Here is a 17560-nt window from a genome sequence, read left to right as displayed (position 1 = left end):
TTGTGATCCGCCCGCCTCAGCCTCCCAAAGTGCTGGAATTACAGGCGTGAGCCACCGCGCCCAGCCTGATGTGTTTTTTTTTTTTTAACTTTCCTTCTCCCCAACTAAAATACATTCTTCTTATATGGTAGGGGGCAGTACCCAAAGGAAACGCTACAAAAGAATACATGGAGAGCTTGCAGTTGAAGCCCGGGGAAGTGATCTACAAGTGCCCGAAGTGCTGCTGTATTAAACCCGAGCGCGCCCACCACTGCAGGTACGTGCGCGGCTGTATTAAACCTGAGCGCGCCCACCACTGCAGGTACATGGGCCCCGAGCATCTGGGCAGCGCTGCAGGGGCAGGTCTGTAGGTATCACGCTCTTTCTGGGGTAGGGAGCTGAGTAAAGGGCCAGTGCCCTAGAGTCTTTTTGGGAACTGGGAAACAGTATGGACTCGGGGATCCCCTCCTTCCCGAGGGACTCGCTGTGGCTCAAAAACCGGAGGAGGTGAAGAGGTTCCCACCTCTGTTTTGGCACACATGCTACGGGCCAGCACGTGTGTGCTCACAGCTCCTGGGCACATCCTACGGTGGTGAAGCTTAGAGGCCAGGTTGTTTTGGGCGTGGTCTCTTTTTTTTTTTTTTTTTTTTGGTATTTATTTGGGTGTGCTCTCAAACACCAAGTTGTATTTTTAAACCCCACAGTCCAGTTATCTGCCTGGCTCAAGTAGCCTTCCTGGCCCTCATGCCTCACTCCTGCTGGTCTTGGCTGTATTTTATCCTTTTCCCCCATATTTGCCAGCTCCTGACTCCTTTGTCTGCTCCTGGAGGGGCTGGCCGTTGATTTCACGTGTTGAAGTGTGGATGTCTGGGTGTATTTCTCCATTCCTGGAAATAGTTGTCACACATCCCTGTACTGTGAAACTGCTGGGGCGTGGCTGCACCTGGACAGTACCCTTCTCCTGGGGGGTTGTGGCCTGCTTGAATAGGCTGGAAGCCATCGATGGCCTCCAACGGGAGGAAGCCCAGATACAGGGTGCCGACTGCTTTATGGCTGGAGTGAAAGCTTTAAAAGATTCGTATCCACATGGTTTGGCCGGAAAGTGAAGGAGGATGAAATGGTATCGGAGAGTCGGTGGGTGGTTGTCTTGGGCTGGGGTTGGAAATGGGCAGTGACTGCATATGGGCTGAGGTTTCTTTCTGGGATGGTGGGAATGTTCTAAAATTAGATGGTGATGGTCTCACAACTCTGCAGATAGAATAAAAATCATTGAATGGTACATTGCAAATAGGTAGATTTTTATGGTATGTAAATTTTTTTGTGGTGTGGGGGGGGTGGAGTCTTGCTCTTTTACCCAGGCTGGAGTGCAGTGGCGCAGTCTCGGCTCACTGCAACCTCTGCCTCTCAGGCTCAAGCGATTCTGGTGCCTCAGCCTCCCTAGTAGCTGGGATTACAGGCGCCTGCCACCATGCCCGGCTGATTTTTGTATTTTTAGTAGAGACGGTGTTACGCCACATTGGCCAGGCTGGTCTCGAATTCCTGACCTCAGGTGATCCACCTGCCTCGGCCTCTCAAAGTGCTGGGATTACAGGCATGAGCCACCTTGCCTGGCCTATGATATATAAATTATACTTCAATAAATCTGTTTCTTAAGATAAAATGGGAATGTTTTGGAAGTCAGGTGCTATGGAGGATGGGCAGGGAGCCGAGGTCAATGAATGGAAGGCGATGTTATGGGCGGGGCGCAGTGGCTCAAGCCTGTAATCCTAGCACTTCGGGAGGCCAAGGCGGGCGGATCACAAGGTCAGAAGATCGAGACCATCCTGGCTAACACGGTGAAACCCCGTCTCTACTAAAAATACAAAAATAAATAAATAAATAAATTAGCTGGGCGTGGTGGCGGGCACCTGTAGTCCCAGCTACTAGGGAGGCTGAGGCAGGAGAATGGCGTGAACCGGGGAGGCGGAGCTTGCAGTGAGCCGAGATCGCACCACTGCACTCCAGCCTGGGCGACAGAGCAAGACTCCGTCTCAAAAAAAGAAAAAAAAAAATCAGGTGACGCTATGATAGCAAATCTTCCTGGAGCGAACCTGCTGCTGCCATTGATGCCGCTTGATGTAATTAAATGGTGCAAACTCGGACTAAAAAGTGATTGATAATCAAATTAGGTTATTTAAAATTGGACATAGAGAGTGTTTTGGGCAAAAGTAAAATATAGCCGTAAGCACAAGATGACTTCATGCCTGGGTGTATAGTTGATGATTCAAGATGAATATGCAATCCATATTGCATATTCATCAGTGAATATGGATTGAATGGTAGGAGTTATTTGAAGATACGAAGAATGTTTCTTTCTCTGAAGGTAAAAATTCAATTTTGTTTTTTATTGAAATAGACTTACAAGCTTGCAACATTAGGAACGTTATTGATAGGTGTACATGATCGAGCTCTACTGGGGGAGAGTCTGAAAACTCGTGGAGTATGGCTCAGTGTGACCTTTCGTCCCATCCTGTTGGTCCACTGAATATTTTCTTTAGGATAAACAGAAGACATTTAATTAAAATGATAAACCTTAAAGGAATATAGTATGTATGATATTTTTTTGACATGCTGTATTAGAATATGCATTCTAATTTTCCTCCACCTTTGATTTTATTTGGTTGTGTTACTCTGGTTTCCTCAGAGCATGGAATACTGAAAAATCAAACTCTCCTTTTCAGTATTTGCAAAAGATGTATTCGGAAAATGGATCATCACTGCCCGTGGGTGAACAATTGTGTAGGAGAAAAGAATCAAAGATTTTTTGTGCTCTTCACTGTAAGTAAAAATATTTTTGTAGTGACTTACATCGAATTTGAAATTCTTTAACTGCTTCTTGCCTGGAGCAGGGAAATCTACTAACGTCAGACTAGTTTCTCTCCAACCTTTTCTCCAGGATTCAAATTATAATACTGTGCTATCATTGGCAGGAAGTAGTCCCAATAAATAAACAGTATGTTGTTTGTATTATTTTAGGTGTTCACTGTAATTCTTTCCCAGATGTTCTCAATCACTATCGTTTATTAATAATAACAGGAATCTTCCTAAAGTATGTTAGAGCTTTTTTTTTTTTTTTTTTTTTTTTTGAGACGGAGTGTTACTCTTGTTGCCTAGGCTGGAGTGCAGTGGCGCAATCTTGGCTCACTGCAACCTTCGCTTCCCAAGTTCAAGTGATTCTCCTGCCTCAGCCTGCCAAGCAGTTGAGATTACAGGCATGAGCCACCATGCCCAGCTAATTTTGTATTTTTAGTAGAGATGGGGTTTCTCCATGTTGATTGGGCTGGTCTTGAACTCCCGACCTCAGGTGATCTGCCCGCCTTGGCCTCCCAAAGTGCTGGGATTACAGTTGTGAGCCACTGTGCGCAGCTATTTATTTTTTTATAGACGGGGTTTTGCCATGTTGCCCAGACTGGTCTTAAACTCCTGAGCTTAAGCGAGCTGCCCGCCTTGGCCTCCCAAAGTACTGGGATTATAGGCGTGAGCCACCATGCCCAGCTGTATTTTTCTGTAAAATTATTCCACTTGGTCTAATATGATCTTGGGTAGGAAAATGTCAACTACTGCAATTTAATCCTTCCCTCATTTTTTTCCCTGACAAATAAGATGGAGGTATAAACATGATGTGTCATCAGCCTTTGCTCCTAGAAAGATTTAATTGTTTAAATTACTAACTGGCTGGATAGATCACTTGAGGTCAGGAGTTCCAGACCAGCCTGGCCAACATGGTGAAACCCCATCTCTACTAAAAATGCAAAAACAGTTAGCCGGGCATGGTGCCTGTAGTCTCAGCTACTTGAGAGGCTGAGGCAGGAGAATTGTTTGAGCCTGGCAGGCGGAGGTTGCAGTGAGCCGAGACTACCCCACTGCATTCCAGCCTGGGCAAGAGAGGGAGACTGTTTCTAAAAAATATAAAAAATAAAAATGACTAATCAATCTCCCCCTCATTGTAGATGTACATAGCTCTGTCTTCAGTTCATGCTCTGATCCTTTGTGGATTTCAGTTTATCTCCTGTGTCCGAGGGCAGTGGACTGGTAAGTTCCCTGGCTGTGTGTCATTCCTGGCCGTGCATGCTGTTTTTGGGTAAAAGGGGAAGGCTTTAAAGGAAGAACCAGGTTTCCAATTTTGAAGGAAATCATTGCAATTATTTTAGGAATTGAATTTTAAAGAATTAAGTTTTAACACCACCATTTTGCTAGTATATTGTTTCCCCGAAAGCTTGTGTCTGTCTCCTGGTCAGCTAGCTAGCTCTACCGTTGTTCAAACTAGTCTTCGCGTTGCTTGCGTGAGTGATCGACCCTGATCAAATGTAATGAAAACAGGCGCTCATTATCCTACCTTAGATATGCAGTGAGGTCTGGACTGGCTCGTCCCACCCCAGGTGGGAGCAATGCTCACTGGTATGGGTGCACACAACTCCTCTGGTTTGGCTTCAGTTGCCATTTAATTCACAAATACAGTGTCAATAGAAACCTCAGACTCTTTTGAAACCACTGGCCAGGAAGTCATGGTATGAATTTTTGCTCGGAGGGGTGGCCCTCCGTTGCTCCTTGGAGAACAATGAATGCGCCCATTTAGCAAGTGAACAACTTCCCCCTGGAAGCCGGCCAAACACTCTGCCACTCGGGGTATTCAGGACCAGTTATAACCAACTTCCTCTTGTCCGCAGAATGCAGTGATTTTTCACCTCCGATAACTGTAATCCTGTTGATCTTCCTGTGCCTTGAGGGTCTTCTGTTTTTCACTTTCACTGCAGTTATGTTTGGCACCCAAATCCACTCCATATGCAACGACGAGACGGTAAGCTTTGTTCTCGGCTGTGTGGACTTCATATGTGGTCCAAGCTTGAATGGAAAGTCCTAATGTCAACAACAGGTGCCTGTGGACTGACTCGGGAGTGTAATGGGACGGTCTTGATGAGCTTCAACAGGCTCCCTGTGTTTGCTGTTTCTTTCATTCTGTGCGGTGCATATTTCTAGTCTCAGTTTGATTTGCGAGTCAGCAGAGCCAGGCAGATTCCCAGCTCCCAGTGCAGTCAGTAAATTTTAGGGAATTGACTGCCTTTAGGGCTTGGCTCTGCAGGCCTGGAGTGGCGCTCAGTAAATGTTTGTACACAGTAACTAACAAGTGAAAAACGTCGGTGCCTGGCTGGGAGGGCCATCGTGGTAGTTGGGGCTGGCCGCATGGCTGCAGCGGGGCTGGGCTCACAGAGGCCGTGGGGGTCTGGACTGGGGCAAAGCTGGGAAAGAGAGTTCACTCACCGACCCTCCATCGAGCCCACACTGTGCTTGAGCACGGTGTGATTCCAAGGCTTGGTGGGGTCTGCCGAGCTTCCTGGAGCCGCTGCCACTTGCTTTTCTTTCTGCTTCCAGGAGATCGAGCGATTGAAAAGTGAGAAGCCCACATGGGAGCGGAGGCTGCGATGGGAAGGGATGAAGTCCGTCTTTGGGGGCCCCCCCTCACTCCTCTGGATGAATCCCTTTGTCGGCTTCCGATTTAGGCGACTGCCCACGAGACCCAGAAAAGGTGGCCCGGAGTTCTCAGTGTGAGGCCCGGCTCATCAGCCTGGAACTGGCTCACAGACGTCCACTTACTTGTTTGGGGTCTGAAGGGTATCAACAGCTCATCTGTGACCAACAGGGCAACTGGAACCTACACAAACCAATTGCTTGCAGCAAGCAGAGTTTTATATATTTATAGTCACAGATGGCAGAGGAAGAGGCTCTCAGTCCCCACCTGTACAATGACGGAAAGGTATGTGGCCATGCAAAGAAGCCAACCACCATGGCCTCCTGCAGAGTTGGGACTTCTGTGGAGAAGACTGGGTTATTACATGGGTTATTCAAATCCTGTGTACTGAGCTGCTGTTTCCAATCATGAAAAACAGTCAATCCAGTGAACAGGGATTCTCCGAGCAGTCATTTCAGGGGGCTCCTGCTGACCCCGCCGCTCAGCAGTGCACTCCCCGGATCACAGCAGGGCGTTTACATAGAAAGACGTTTTGGTCTCGATTAGCTCCGATGCTTTGCACTGAAGTTGCAAAAGATCTGTGCACTGAACAGTGAAGGTGGCTTCCGGCCCACTCCCCGCTGCCCCGGAAGAGACAGCCTTTGACTCTCAGCAAGTCTGTGTGTGCGTGTGTCTGTGCGTGTGTGCGCGTGTGTGCATGTGTGTCAAAATTGCCAGTGTTGTTCAGGCAGTGTAACATTTACCGGCTGTGTGCAGCAAACAAGCTATTTTTTAGAAACCGACGTTTCAGGGAAGAGGGGAGAGAACCACGGGGTCCTGCCCGTGGTTACTATGAATGTATTGCTGTTGGAGGACATCTTGATCCAAAGAACAGCCGTTCCTGTGCGGCCCTTCGTTGCCCTCCTGCTTTCATTTTTTAAAGAAATCTTGAGTGCTTGAGGGCCTTGGAACCGATTTTTTTTTGGTTCCAGCCAAATTAGCAGTGTATAGATGGCACCTAGGTAAGAGCAGAGCCGTGGCTCAGTGACTTGATACTTTGGGCAGCTGGATCCTGTTAGTGGTGTGTGGGGCAGGGGAGGCATCCCAACTGGAGAGGCAGGGCCCAGCTCTTGGGTACCTCTGGGAAGGTGAGGGGACCATGAGGCAGCCAGCCCCTGGCAGGGGCGATCGTGCCACCACACAGGCAGCGCTCCAGCTGGGAATGGTCGGATTGGCGCCCTCGTTGGATTTTTTGGTTAGCGTTTGTTTTCTTCTCCACCCACGGCACAGGTGATAAAATGGGATCCTTGGTGCGGAGCTTAAAATGACGCCAGAAAGCCAACAGCTCCCCTCCGTGGGGACTTGCCTTAAACTTGCCTGGTTTGTACATTTTTTGCCGGACGCATCAAGAAGCAATCTGTGACCAAGTCTGAGGGTCTTCCTTTAAACGTGCCCTCCACGCTAAGAGGAGCTGGCGTCTCCCTCCCGGAACGGTTTTGCCTTTCTGTTCATCTGTGAACTGTTTTGTTTTTAATTACTCTGTACCCCATCCGAATCAGGGCTTCTACCGCTGCTGATGCAAAACCACAAAGGGACCTACCTGAGCCACCGTCCTAGCCAAGCAAGCAAACCTGCAGGGGGTTTGGAAGTGGACTTGGTCACCGCAGAAGTGTGTGCATCATTGGGGGAAGAACTGCGTCACAGCCACCGGGACAAAGCATAGATTGTGGGTGATCCTGGAGACACGAGTTTCCAGGATTGTTTTGCATACTCATTTGCACATTGTTGTCTGGGTTGGACATGCGTGTGGGCTTCAGTGTGAGGCTTTTAATATGTATATCCTGTTATATCAATAAAACAATTATCCAAGTGGTTGAATCCTGTGAGACTTGGCAAGTGTGTGCAAATCAAGTATACTTGACTTTTCAACCTCTTCTTTCAATGTAACTTTTATATGAAATAAAGTAATCAATTGACAGTTCTCAAATGGCTTCCAAAGTGCCCGTTCTTCATGGATGGCAGTGTTTTCAGGGGGTGCCTTTCTGTGGTTCGTGGATCCAGCCTCAGGCTGTTAAGGTCACTCCCAAACAGTTTCCAGAACCTCTACATGCTTTCATGCCCATGACGAGTGACCTGGGCGCTCAAGTGCGACTCATAAATGTTGCCCAGTGAGTACTGCTGCTTGTTGAACGTTTGACTCCCATCGTTTTACTTAGTCCTTTTTTTAGTGCACTTTAAAAACAATGTTTCAAAATCTCTCTCCATAGTCCAGAATCTCAAGTACCTACAATTTGATTTTAATTCATTCAACAAATTTGTCTAATATTTGCACTGTGAGGGAACCAAAATGCCCACTTAACTTCCAGAGGCCAGATGGTCAGTGTGTGCCACAGCCCTGCCTTGCATGTGCTGTGCCTTGGGGCACCTGGTGGCATTCCAGAGACGCAGAAATGTGAAGGAGACTTGAACGCGGAGGCGCGCACCAGAGCTGGGCCACTGCATGGGCAGCAGCCCTCCAGCTTGTATTTGTGGCTCTGCTGCATGTTGCTGCAATGTTATTTGTATTCCTTCTATTAGATTGTTATGTAGGCTCATTATATAGAAGTATGACGCTTGCATTAAAACAAAACAAAAATATCCCCGAAATAGGAAGGTGGCTAAATCTTATCTTCTATTGTATGTGAACTTGGGTTGGGTATGGAAGCAGGGGAAAAACTTGAAGGGTAGCCTGGGAGCCACACACAAAAAGCAGGGTGCCCATAAAAAAAGCACAGGCGCCCTACAGCATCTCCTGAGGAACCTCTTTAAAACTGCGTTGCTGCTTATCCAGCTGCTAATTTTAACCAAGACAACCTGAAGAGGCTGAGGGAAAATCGTCTGGTTTTCCCTGTGGCTGGTTCTGGGAGCTGAAAGCTGAGCCAGTCTCTGAGCTATAAGAGAACGAGTTGCTCAGCGGTCAGGCCCGATGGGCCCGTGCAGGTGGCTTCCTAAAAGGGCCAGCAAGTTTCTGAAGAAGGTTCTAGGCACAGCACATCTGCAGTCCAGAAAACTCTGGGTTTCCTGCCTGCTCTCCCGTCCCTATTCACCGAATATATGTGCGTCCCATGTTTCGTACATCATCAAGTTTAGTTGTGATGACTGAATACTTTGCTGCTAAACCAGATAGGGGCCTATGATTTTTTTGTCCAACTTTTTGCTTTTACAGAGGTGAAGCTGCCTCGTGTGTTCCTGTTCCAGCTGTCACTGAGTGCCTGCACCCCAGCCAACCTCTGCCACGGGCAGCACCTGCACTGCCTCCCCCATTCCCTGCTGAGAGGGCCTGGCTTCTCCAGGGTTGGTGGGTTCAATCTCCCAGGTCCCAGGGTCTACACCTTCCAGATCCTTGCAGTGGTACAGCCGCTCCCTGGGAGCTGCTGGAGAAGGGGTGCCTTATTCTTCAAGTTTCCGGTATTTTGGCCCACCTAAAAATGCCTTATTCTGCCTCACCTTTGGTTGATGATGTAGCTAAGTACTTTTCACTCAGCCTGTTGGAGACACAACCCCACCATTTTCTAGCTCCCAGAGCAGCCATGGAGAGCCCACACTCTCCCGGCCCCTGTGCTATGTGACTTAGCTTTTCTTTTTTTTTGAGATAGGTTCTTGCTGTGTCACCCAGGTTGGATCTCAGCCCAGACTGGAGTACAGTGGCATGATCTCAGTTCACTGCAACTTCCACCTTCTGGACTCAAGCGATTCTTGTTCCTCAGCCTTCTGAGTCGCTGGGACTACAGGCGCTTGTCACAATGCCCAGATAACTTTTTTGTATTTTTGGAAGAGACAGGGTTTTGCTGTGTTGCCCAGGCTGGTCTCGAACTCCTGACCTCAAGTGATCTGCCCACCTCGGCCTCCCAAAGCACTGAGATTATAGGCGTGAGCCGCCGCGCCTGGCCCACAGCCTCTCTTTAGTCCTCAGTTTCTCAGGGTTGACGACAAGGTGCCTTGGCCTCAGTTCTGCTGGCTGTGCTGGTGCTCAGTAGATTCTTTCCAGCTGACACTCAGCTTTCCGGTTCTGGCAGACATTCTGTGTTAAGTCTTTGGGAATCCCATTCACTCCATTTTCTTTTCTAATTTTAAGATTGCATGTTGAACCGCCTAGACTGATCCTCTAATTTTCTTTTTTTTTTTTTTTTTTTTTTTTGAGACAGAGTCTCGCTTAGTCGCCCAGGCTGGAGTGCAGTGGCGCGATCTCGGCTCACTGCAAGCTCCGCCTCCCAGGTTCACGCCATTCTCCTGCCTCAGCCTCCTGAGTAGCTGGGACTACAGGCGCCCGCCGCCTCGCCCGGCTAATTTTTTGCATTTTTAGTAGAGACGGGGTTTCACAGTGTTAGCCAGGATGGTCTCGATCTCCTGACCTTGTGATCCGCCTGCCTCGGCCTCCCAAAGTGCTGGGATTACAGGCGTGAGCCACTGTGCCCGGCCTAATTTTCTTATTGTACACTCTTTTTTCTGGAAAATCTTTAGCTTTGCTTTTTTTTTTTTTTTTTTTGAGACGGAGTCTCGCTCTGTCGCCCAGGCTGGAGTGCAGTGGCCGGATCTCAGCTCACTGCAAGCTCCGCCTCCCGGGTTCACGCCATTCTCCTGCCTCAGCCTCCCGAGTAGCTGGGACTACAGGCGCCCGCCACCACGCCCGGCTAGTTTTTTGTTGTTGTTGTATTTTTTTTAGTAGAGACGGGGTTTCACCGTGTTAGCCAGGATGGTCTCGATCTCCTGACCTCGTGATCCGCCCGTCTCGGCCTCCCAAAGTGCTGGTATTACAGGCTTGAGCCACCGCGCCCGGCCTGTTTTTTTTTTTTTTTTTTTTTTTTGAGACAGGGTCTTGCTCTGTCCCTCAGGCTGGAGAGCAGTGGCATGATCTCCTCTCACTGCAACCTCTGGCCTTGCAGGTTCAAGTGATTCTCCTGCTTCAGCCTCCTGAGTAGCTGGGATTACAGGCATGCGCCACCACGCCCGGCTAATTTTTGTATTTTTAGTAGAGACGGGGTTTCACCATGTTGGCCGGGCTGGCCGAACTCCTGGCCTCAAGTGATCTGCCTACCTAGGCTTCCTGGAGTGGTGGGATTACAGGTGTGAGCCAGCATGCCCCGCCCAGCTTTGTCTTTTAGCTCTTCTGGATTTTTTTTTTTTTTTTTAATTCAGGCTATGGTAGTTTTAATTTCCAGAAACTTGTTATTTTCCTTTGTGGTTCTGAGGAAACATCATCTCGAGTGTCTTCTGCGGATGCCCTGCCGTTCGCTGTCTCTAAGGATACTGGGGTTTTGTTTTGCATTTCCCCTGGCTTCCTGGGTGGTTTTCTCCCAGCCTCCCCACTCCGCATTCTCTACTCTGCGTGCTCTTGGCTTTCCTATTGGAAGCTCTCCTCCACGTTCTGCGTGAGTCACCAGCCCACTGCCTGGCAGGGCTGTGCAGGGAGCCAGCTTTTCTGTGAGGAGGTCCCCAGCTCCTGACTGGAAAACTGGCTGCTGGCTTTCCTGGGGCTCGGTAGAGAAGGGCCCAGAAGCTTCGCTGGGCAGTAAATAGACCCGTCCCTCTCTCCTTTTCTGCTCCGAGTAGTGCCTGGTGTCCTTGACTCCATGATCTACCAGGAATAGCTGCCCCTCTCCTTTGGGTGCTGGGGGGTGGTACCTAGGAGTCTGACCTCCTCCTACAGAAAATTCTTTCCCCATCCTTCATATCTGGGAACCACTTGTCAAACTCCGGTGTTCCTTGGTACTCTCCCCCCATCCCTGGGAGGCAGTGTGGCCAAGGTGGTCATTTCACAGGTGGGGAAATGGAGGCCAAGCAGCTTTCTGACATGCCCAGCTGGGTGAGTAACAGGGCTGACCTCTCACGGTATATCAGCCCATGCTCAGGAGAAAATTTCCCCAAATACCATAGCCCTTGTTTATGGAAGAGCTGCCTGTCCTGTGCTAAGATTTAACATGTACGGTTTCCCTGAACTCTCGCAATCACCACCATCTCATGGATGGGGAAACTGAGGTCGAGAGAGGTTGCTCAGAGGCCCATAGGTAGCAAACAAGGATCATATTATGTTTTAACATTATCAAAACTAGCTGTTTAATAATGGTGCCATTACTAATAATGTGAGAAACTGTAACAGGGACTTTCCTGCAACTCACCTGATCATCCAGAAGCACAGAACTCCATGGGGGCCAAGAGCTGCCACTTTGTGGATTTTCACACGTCACCGATGGTGGCCACATGAGAGGAGGGTGCCAGGTGAGGGACTTAACCCTGCGGGGAGAGAAGGGGTTGGCCCATCAGCGTGCGCTGCATGACGACCACCAGGGGGCGCCATGATACAGCAAATACGCACTACTCAGCCTGCGGGAACGAGTTCACCCACCGCTGGCTCATCTGCTCAGCAGGTTCACAGATATTTACAGAGCACCTACTGTGTGCCAGCAAGGCGCCTGCCCTCCATAGACACAAATTGGCTCACACCTGTGCTCCCAGCACTTTGGGAGTCCAAGGCAGGTGGATTACTTGAGGTCAGGAGTTTGAGACCAGCCTGCCCAACATGGCAAAACCCTGTCTCTACTAAAAACACAAAAATCAGTGGGGCATGGTGACTCATGTTTTTAAATCCAGATACTCAGGAGGCTGAGGCAGGGGAATTGCTTGAACCCAGGAGGCGGAGGTTGCAGTGAGACAAGATTGTGCCACCGCACTCCAGCCTGGGTGAACAGAGGGACACTCTGTCTCAAAAAAAAAAAAAAAAAAAGATACTAATACAATAAATTAAATATGCAATTTGTAGACTGATTTCTGCTATCAGTGCTGAGAACAGGAGATATCCACTATCAGCGTGGATATTGTGAAGGACAGAGTTGTCAGCGGGAGGTGAGGGGCTGTAACTGGGTTACCTGACGTGCAAAGGCCCTGGGACAGGTAAGGGCTGGGTTCGTTGCAGTACACTCCTGTGGGACTTTTTGGTTTTTTTTTTTTTTTTTTTTTTTTTTTTTTTTTTTTTTTTGAGAGAGTCTTGCTCTGTCACCCAGGCTGCAGTGCAGTGGCGAGGTCTCGGCTCCCTGCAACCTCTACTGTCCGGGTTCAAGCAATTCTCCCACCTCAGCCTCCTGAGTAGCTGGGATTACAGGTGCCCACCACCACGCCCGGCTAATTTTTGTATTTTTAGTAGAGACAGGGTTTCACCATCTTGGCCACTCCTGACCTCAGGTGATCCGCCTCCCAAAGTGCTGGGATTACAGGCATGAACCACCACATCCAGCCAAGTTTTAGTCTCTTTAATGTCAATGTGAAGGGGTGGCCTGCCCCACCACACCTGTGGGCGTTTCTCATCAGGTGGAATGAGAGACTTGAGAAAAGAAAGAGACACAGAGACAAAGTATAGAGAAAGAAAAAGTGGGCCCAGGGCAACGATCTCTGAGTTCCCTCAGTATTTATTGATCATTATCTTTACTATCTCAGAGAGGGGGAAGTGGCAGGACAATAGGGTCATAGTAGGGAGAAGGTCAGCAAGAAGATATATGAATAAAGATCTGTGACATTGAATAAGTTTAAGGAAAAGTGCTGTGCTTTGATGTGCATATGCAAACATCTCCATACACATTTCCAGTGCATAAAGAGCAGCATTACACTAGCACGTCTCACCTCCAGCCCTAAGGCAGTTTTCTCCTATCTCAGTAAATAGAACATACAATCGGGTTTTAAACCGAGACATTCCATTGCCCAGGGATGGGCAGGAGACAGATACCTTCCTTCTTCTTTTACTAATCCTCCTCAGCACAGACCCTTTACGGGTGTCGGGCTGGGGGACGAACGGGTCTTTCCCTTCCCACCCACGAGGCCATATTTCAGACTATCACAGGGGGAGAAACCTTGGACAATACCTAGCTTTCCTAGGCATAGGTCCCTGCAGCTTTCCGCAGTGTTTGTGTCCCTGGGTACTTGAGATTAGAGAGTGGTGATGACTTTTAACAAGCAAGCTGCCTTCAGGCACTTGTTTAACAAAGCACATCCTGCACAGCCCTGAATCCATTAAACCTTGAGTAAACACAGCGTATGTCTCTGCAAGGACAGGGTTGGGGGTAGAGTTACCGATTAACAGCATCTCAAGGCAGAAGAATTTTTCTTAGTACAGAACAAAATGGAGTCTCTTATGTCTACTTCTTTCTACACAGACACAGTAACAGTCTGATCTCTCTTTCTCTTCCCCACATCAATGTGGAGTCAGAACTGGTTAAGACCCCAGAATGCTGGGGCTCTGAGCTGCAAAATTCATCCAGTTTATTCTGCCAGGCTTGGAGAAGGCGCCGAGGGGTTAACGCCACACAGAGGGTCGCAGGCTGACTATGGGAGAGATTCCTTGAAGCCAGGTTTCTTAAGAGATGGGCTAGCTCTTCCCCCAAAGCCTAGGAGCAAAGCAAAATTTGGCTTCCGAAGAGAAGTGACATCAAAGGCCTTTCCCTCTTGGGTGGGTTGTGAGGGCTTCTCAGGTGGGAACGCTGAGGTCAGCTGGAGCAGGGGTGGAGGGGTGGAGGGGTGGAGGGGTGGTGTGAGAGGCCAGGAGGGGTCTGCGCATGGCCTTTCTTTGGTCTCTGTTGGGTGAGGCCCAGCCATCTGCAGCACCAGGGGACAGACACTTGCTCCCTGGGTGGCCTGGAAGGCTGACTGTTGCCCAGCTCCGTGGAGAGCCCGGGAAGCCTCCACCTGTAGCCATCAGCGCTGGGAAGCTCCCAGCTCTGATCAGTCAGAGCACCTGCTCCAGAGAAGCAGGGAGAGGTGGGACTATGGCTGGGTCCCTCGGGGACAGAGCAGCACCTGCTGGGGCTTTTGCTTTGTATAGGCAGGGAGAGCAACCCAGACACACACGTGTGTGATTCAAGCGGCCCTGCTCCAGCCAGGCCAGAGATGAGCAGCCAGGACTCGCCCTGCACCCCCTCCCCTCCTCTGGGCTCTGGGTGTGATGAGTGGGAGCTGCGAGGGTTTCCCTCCCTCAACATGTCCCTTCTGCACGCTGGCTCATGCCTGTAATCCCAGCACTTTGGGAGGCCGAGGCGGACCGATCACCCGAAGTAAGGAGTTTGAGACTAGCCTGACCAACATGGGGAAACCCTATCTCTACTAAAAATGCAAAAATTAGCCAGGCATGGTAGTGCGCGCCTGTAATTCCAGCTACCTGGGAGGAGAATTGCTGAGGCAGGAGAATTGCTTCAACCCAGGAGGCAGAGGTTGCAGTGAGCTATCACACCACTGCACTCCAGCCTGGGCAACAGAATGAGATTCTGTCTCGAAACAAAACCAAACAAAACATGTCCCTTCCTTTCCCACCCTCAGCCTGTAACTTCCCCACCACAGCATCACATCTAACTGGGAGAAGCCTCATACCGAAGCTGTCTTCTGTCCCCCACACCTTCATGTGAATGAACTTGTTTTTTTTAGGACAGTGGTTTTCAAAGCACATCCCCCTCCGTGGACCAGGAGCGTCGGCATCACTAGGAACTTGTTAGAAATGGAAATTCTCAGCCCCACCCCAGACCTCTCCAATCAGAAACTCTGATGTCCACCCGGTGATCTGTGTTTTAGCAACACGCTCCAAGTTCAAAATCACAGCTCTGGGACTCAGGGTCAGAAAGAGTAGGGGATTCCCTGGGTGGAGGGGAATAGGCTTTTCAAGTTCAATGCAGCCAGAAACCGCCAAATCCGGTCATCTGCCAGCTATTCAGGATCCCAGCACCAGGCTCACTAGCTGTGAGGCCCGGAGTGGGTCACCTCCTGCCTCTGCATCTCAGTTTCCTTGTCTGTAAAACGACAACTTCTGCCTCATGCAGCTGCTGGGAGGATCAGCAATAATGAATCCTGAAGGGCAAGAGGATGCTTGGCACATAGGTGCTCAAGAAATAGTAAGGATGGCTGGGTGTGGTGGCTCATGTCTGTAATCCCAGCACTTTGGGAGGCAGAGGCGGGTGGATCACAAGGTCAAGAGTTCGAGACCAATCTGGCCAATATGGTGAAACCCCATCTCTACTAAAAGTACAAAAAAAAAAAAAAAAATTAGCCTGGCGTGGTGGTGGGTGCCTGTAGTCCCAGCTACTCGGGAGGCTGAGGCAGGAGAATTGCTTGAACACAGGAGATGGAGGTTGCAGGGAACCAAGATCGTACCACTGCACTCCAGCCTGGGCAACAGAGCGAGACTCCATCTCAAAAAAAAAAAGAAGAAGAGAAAAGAAATGGTGAGGACTATCACAGGATGGGCTGCAGAGGGCTCTGTAGCCTTCGCCTCACTGGAAGCCAGACCCATGGAGCAGAGAGCGGGAGAGGCCTGATTCCGTGCCCATCTTGTTTACCCCTTACTTGGTTTTTTGGGGATAACATGGTGATCGCAGTTAAGATGGTCTAGCAGTTTTCTGTGGGTTTTTTAAAAAAGAAAAAAAGCAAACAAGAACATAACCAACCAAACAAAACCAAGTCCATTTATAACAAAATCCACCAGAGTAAACATTTACAACCTTCCCAGAAAGTGTTTTATCCATGGCAGAGAGGCCTGCGGGATTTTAAAAGGCTGCGGCTCTTGCCTTTTAAAACCACGAACATCTTGGTGTTTGTCTAGAGCTTTTCTCTCTGCCTGGAGGTACTTTTCCATCTGTCCTCCTTTCTCTAAGTAAACCCCAATGAGATGAGATGAGGGGTGGCCTTCTCCCAGGTGCTTGGACTGAACACACAGACACTCCACCCCAGGTCATCTTGGGTTAAGAATGGAAGCTGGCAGCTGAGATCTAGATCTGCCTCCAGTGGTGTTGATAAAATACCTTTAGTCAGTTTGCTAAGATCTACAAATCAGGAGATTTCATCTTGAAATTCAGATTTATTGCTTTCCTGGGCCCCAGTTCTTCCTGCCGAACTCGCTGGAGCTGGAGGCCGTGCCTGTGCACACCACCCAGGACAGCATTTCAGTTTAGAAAAATAATGTATTGAGGTAAAATTCATGTGACGTAGAGCAACTGATTTAAACCGCATAAAGTCAATAGCGCTTAACATCATATATTTGCAATCTTGTACCAGCTCAATCCTATCTAGTTCTAAAACATTGCATCATTCTCATTAGCAGCCAGTCCCTCCCCCTCCTCCCCGTCTCCTCCCCTCCTCCCCTCGGCTCCTTCCTCCCCTTCCTCCCTGCCTCCTCCCCCTCCTCCCGGCCGCCTCCTCCTCTTCCCCGTCTCCTCCCCTGGCCCCTGGCCCCTAGTCAACTACTCTGTTTCTATAAATCTGCCTGTTCTGAACATTTCATAGAAATGGAATCTTGCAAAATATGTCCTCCCGTGTCTGGCTTCCTTCACTCGGCATTATGCTTTCAGGTTCCGTCCACGTGGTAGCGCGTGTCCAGACTTCATGCCTTTTTATGGCGGAACATGACAGCATCACGTGTTTGCGTCTGTACTGCCGGTATCCACCCAGTATCCTGCAGCAAGCCCAAGGCAGGGTGGGCCCTGATCCCAGCTCCTTTTTGCCTGCTCTGGCCTCACCCCCTTCTCTACTAGGCCTCGCTAGCTCACTGCCCCAGGGGGCACTCATGTTGGCGGCAAACGTCCTCCAAGGAGCAAGTCTCTGATGGATGCAGGCAGCCCTTGTGCCTACCCTCCTAGCTGTGTGCTGTGTTTTATTAGAAAAAAATTTTTGACTTTTCACTTTGAAATAATTTCAGACTTACAAAAAAGTTGCAAATATAGCAGAGATTTCCTACCTACCCTTTACACAGCACTCCCCACCCCTGCCTTTTTTTTTTTTTTTTTTTAACAGAATTTCACTCTTGTTGCCCAGGCTGGAGTGCAGTGGTGCGGTCTCAGCTCACTGCAACCTCCACCTTCTGGTTTCAAGCGATTCTCCTGCCTCAGCCTCCCGAGTAGCTGGGATTACAGGTGCCTGCCCACCTCGCCTGGCTAATTTTTGTATTTTTAGTAGAGACGGGGTTTCACCGTGTTGGCCAGGTTGGTCTCGAACTCCTGACCTTGTGATCCGCCTGCCTCAGCCTCCCAAAGTGCTGGGATTACAGGCATAAGCCACTGTGTCTGGCCCAGCATCTCCCCTCGTTTTTTTTTT

At 49.4% G+C, this 17560-nt stretch overlaps 1 protein-coding gene and 1 long non-coding RNA gene across 9 annotated transcripts in view; one reads left to right on the top strand and one right to left on the bottom strand.

Moving 5' to 3' along the window:
* ZDHHC7 (zinc finger DHHC-type palmitoyltransferase 7) overlaps positions 1 to 7451 on the top strand; it is a 58285-nt gene extending 50834 nt beyond the window's left edge. For 4 of the 8 annotated variants that reach the window (XM_077987037.1, XM_015126726.3, XM_015126727.3 and 1 more), the window contains 5 exons: positions 132 to 256; positions 2700 to 2796; positions 3969 to 4050; positions 4686 to 4816; positions 5389 to 7451. In XM_077987037.1, coding sequence (XP_077843163.1) covers positions 132 to 256; positions 2700 to 2796; positions 3969 to 4050; positions 4686 to 4816; positions 5389 to 5565 — 612 coding nt within the window. In that variant the 3' untranslated portion in view covers positions 5566 to 7451. Of the gene's footprint in view, positions 1 to 131; positions 302 to 2699; positions 2797 to 3968; positions 4051 to 4685; positions 4817 to 5388 lie in introns of all 8 variants that reach the window. The other 4 variants (XR_013412275.1, XR_013412276.1, XM_077987034.1 and 1 more) reach the window with 2 other exon arrangements.
* A 3163-nt stretch (positions 7452 to 10614) lies between these two features.
* LOC144338296 (uncharacterized) lies at positions 10615 to 15695 on the bottom strand. The gene is made up of 4 exons (XR_013412294.1): positions 15558 to 15695; positions 12710 to 14642; positions 10957 to 11659; positions 10615 to 10714 (listed from the first exon to the last, which is right to left on the bottom strand). It is a non-coding gene; the product is annotated as an uncharacterized LOC144338296 (long non-coding RNA).
* Between the last annotated feature and the right edge of the window lie 1865 nt (positions 15696 to 17560).

The sequence above is a fragment of the Macaca mulatta genome, chromosome 20, assembly GCF_049350105.2.
Source record: "Macaca mulatta isolate MMU2019108-1 chromosome 20, T2T-MMU8v2.0, whole genome shotgun sequence".
In the NCBI taxonomy this organism is placed as follows: domain Eukaryota; kingdom Metazoa; phylum Chordata; class Mammalia; order Primates; family Cercopithecidae; genus Macaca; species Macaca mulatta.
This window is presented reverse-complemented; position numbering and strand designations above follow the sequence as displayed.